The 2,983-nt window shown below is 51.4% G+C and overlaps 1 protein-coding gene across 1 annotated transcript; it reads left to right on the top strand.

Moving 5' to 3' along the window:
* Positions 1 to 543: 543 nt before the first annotated feature.
* LOC105537688 (chymotrypsin-like elastase family member 2A) lies at positions 544 to 2,587 on the top strand (the record flags this gene model as incomplete). The annotated part of the gene is made up of 3 exons (XM_011977335.1): positions 544 to 726; positions 1,800 to 1,928; positions 2,451 to 2,587. Coding segments are annotated over 3 exons (449 nt in total), but the record flags the coding sequence as incomplete, so codon positions are not given.
* Positions 2,588 to 2,983: the final 396 nt, after the last annotated feature.

Here is a 2,983-nt window from a genome sequence, read left to right as displayed (position 1 = left end):
TATAAAGGAAAGAGGTTTAATTGACTCACAGCTCAGCATGGCTAGGGAGGCCTCAGGAAACTTACAATCACGGCAGAAGGGGAAGGAAACACTTCCTTGTTCACACAGCGGCAGCAGGGAGAAATGCTGAGCAAAAGTGGGGGAAAGCCCCCTATAAAACCATCAGATCGTGTGAGAACTCACTATCATGAAAACAGCATGAGGGTAACCACACTCACGATTCAATTACCTCCCACCAGGTCCCTCCCACAACACATGGGGATTATTCTACAATTCAAGATGAGATTTGGGTAGGAACACAGCCAAACCTTATCAGATGGGGTTTCACCATGTTGCACAGGCTGGTCTCAAATTCCTGGGCTCAAATGATCCACCTTCCTTGGCCGCCCAAAGTGTTGGGATTACAGGCATGAGCCACCATGCCTGGCCTGATTCGTTTTAATATAGATTGCATTAACATGTTTTTTATCGTGATGTCTGAGGTTTTGGGTGCTCCCTTAAGTTGTGCACCTGAGGTGAGTGCCTCACTCCCCCTTACCCTAGTCCCAGCCCTGTTCTTGGGAAACTGGAGTGCAGGGAGGCCCTGCTTTTTCAGCCACAGCCACAGAGCTCCTGTGTTTTTCCCCAGGTCTCCGTGCAGTACGCCTCCAATGGCAAGTGGTACCACACCTGCGGAGGGTCCCTGATAGCCAACAACTGGGTCCTGACGGCTGCCCACTGCATCAAGTAACTGCCATTCCCTGGGCACTTGACCTGCTCACCAGCCGGTGCTCATTTCTGAGCTGGGGGCTTAAATGCCCTGAACCATGCTGCATAAAGCAGCCTTGAAAATAACCACTAGCCTGGCCGAGACACAAGCTATAGTCACTCAATGGTTCAGTGTGTTGGCCCATCAATGTCAGCACATGGCACAGATGGGGTGTCCTGTGCCAGGTACTGAGGGAGGATGAGGAGAAGGGGAAGGCCTAATCTCTGCCCTCTTGGGGAAACTACATGTGGCCTCTGGATCTGGAATTGGGTTCCCTTGAACAACTTGACTTCTCAAAGCTTCAATACCATCACTTGCAGAAAACAATGGAATAACAGAATTTAGTGTGAATTCAATGAGTTAATTTACTAAAGGGCCTGACACTTAGTAAGTGCCCAGTGAAAGCTAATTCTCAATTATAGACTAATTATAAAGACCCACGAGGTTCTGCAACGTTGTTCACTTATCCTCTTCGTTGTCCGTGACCTCTGCTCATCACAGCTGGAACTCACCAGAGGTTTTGCTGGGTTGTTGTGCCTCCCTACTAGGAGTAATCCCTTCTCCCATCTAATTTACAATAAGCTCTAGGAGGTGATGGGGAAACTAATAGAGACTTACAGTCAGGAGTCCTGGCTTCTGGTTCTGGTTTCCCACTAACGGTGGGACTCTGGGCCAGGTTACTCCTCTCTGCGACTCAGTTTCCCCATCTGAAAATGAAAGGTGGGAAAAATGTCCTTGAGAGCAAATGACTCCTGTTTTCTCTGTGTTCATCTAGTTCCCTCCGTAATCCTACAGAGTCTGTGTTATTACAACAGTTATTTTATATTATAGTTTAAAGTTAGTATAGCAACAATTATTATATGATCATAGTTCTTACGTTATATACTTTAGGCTGTATTATAACTAACTGATTGTCCCAGGGGAGGAAAGATCCCCAAGCCCAAGCCCCACCTAGTGGCTCACGCAGCAGCCAGTTACTTGGGTCTATCCCGACATTATCCAAAGCCAGGCCTCTGGAGGTGACCCTCTCCCTGGGCCCCCTTTCTCCCAGCTCCTCCAGGACCTACCGCGTGGTGCTGGGACGGCACAACCTCGACATTCCGGAGTCCGGCTCGCTGGCCGTCAGGGTCTCTAAGACTGTGGTGCACCAGGACTGGGACTCCAGCGATGTCTCCAAAGGGTTCGTTTCTGTCTGGGTGCACTTGGGGATGAGGTTGTCAGGGAACAGATGGGGGTCTCACAGAGGCAAGGGTCTCAACTCCACCACACGCCCTCTGCTTCTTCTTTAGGGAGGGAGAAGGAGCTCTGGCCTCTTAGATGTGGAACCAGCTCCAAAGATGTCTGGGGTGGGGATGTGAACTGGGGAGGGAGAAGCAAAGACTGCCAGAGTGACCTGGTTTGCTGCCAGTGAAGCCTGCAGGGCCCGTGTCCGCTGAGCGTGTATCTACTTCATGCCAAGTCCTGGGGACACAGGGACAGTGCTGTCGACCCTGTAACTATCCCTGGAGTAGGACACAAACTCTCCTGCCTTGCTCCTTTCAACAAGACCCTCTGCATTTTCAAAGATGCCCTGGGACCCTGCCACTCAGAGCAAGCTGGGGCAATGTACAGGGAACGATGACAAGGTCTCAGAGCCCTCCAAAGCCCCACAGGGCAGGAAAAGTCAACCCTGTCCTCATGCTCTGCCTCTGCACTGACCCAGGTACGACATTGCCCTGCTCAAACTGGCTCACCCCGTCTCCCTCACCAACAAGATCCAGCTGGCCTGCCTCCCTCCTGCTGGCACCATTCTACCCAACAACTACCCCTGCTACGTCACGGGCTGGGGATATCTGCATAGTAAGTGTGAGCCAGGAGCCCCCAGGCCTGGGAGGGAAGGGAGGTGATGTCACCCCTGTCTGGCCAGGGCCTGTTACCTGTCATCCCAGGATGTGTAGCTGCCTGGGAGAGAGGGGATGGCATAGGCTGATGCCTGCCTGGGTTCAAATGTCAGCTCTCCCACTTCCTAACTGTCACTCCTTGGGCATATTACTAGGTCTCTCCATGCAGCACTTTTATCATATGTAAAATGCAAATAATTGACTGGGCGCCGTGGCTCACGCCTGTAATCCCAGCACTTTGGGAGGCCTGGTGGGTGGATCACTTGAGGTCAGGAGACCAGCCTGACTGACATGGTGAAACCCCGTCTGTACTAAAAATATTTTTAAAATAGCAGGGTGTGGTGGTGTGCACCTG

The sequence above is a fragment of the Mandrillus leucophaeus genome, unplaced genomic scaffold, assembly GCF_000951045.1.
Source record: "Mandrillus leucophaeus isolate KB7577 unplaced genomic scaffold, Mleu.le_1.0 Scaffold1788, whole genome shotgun sequence".
Taxonomy (NCBI): Eukaryota; Metazoa; Chordata; class Mammalia; order Primates; family Cercopithecidae; genus Mandrillus; species Mandrillus leucophaeus.
The sequence above is the reverse complement of the archived record's forward strand: the minus strand, read 5'-3'. Positions and strand labels throughout refer to the sequence as shown.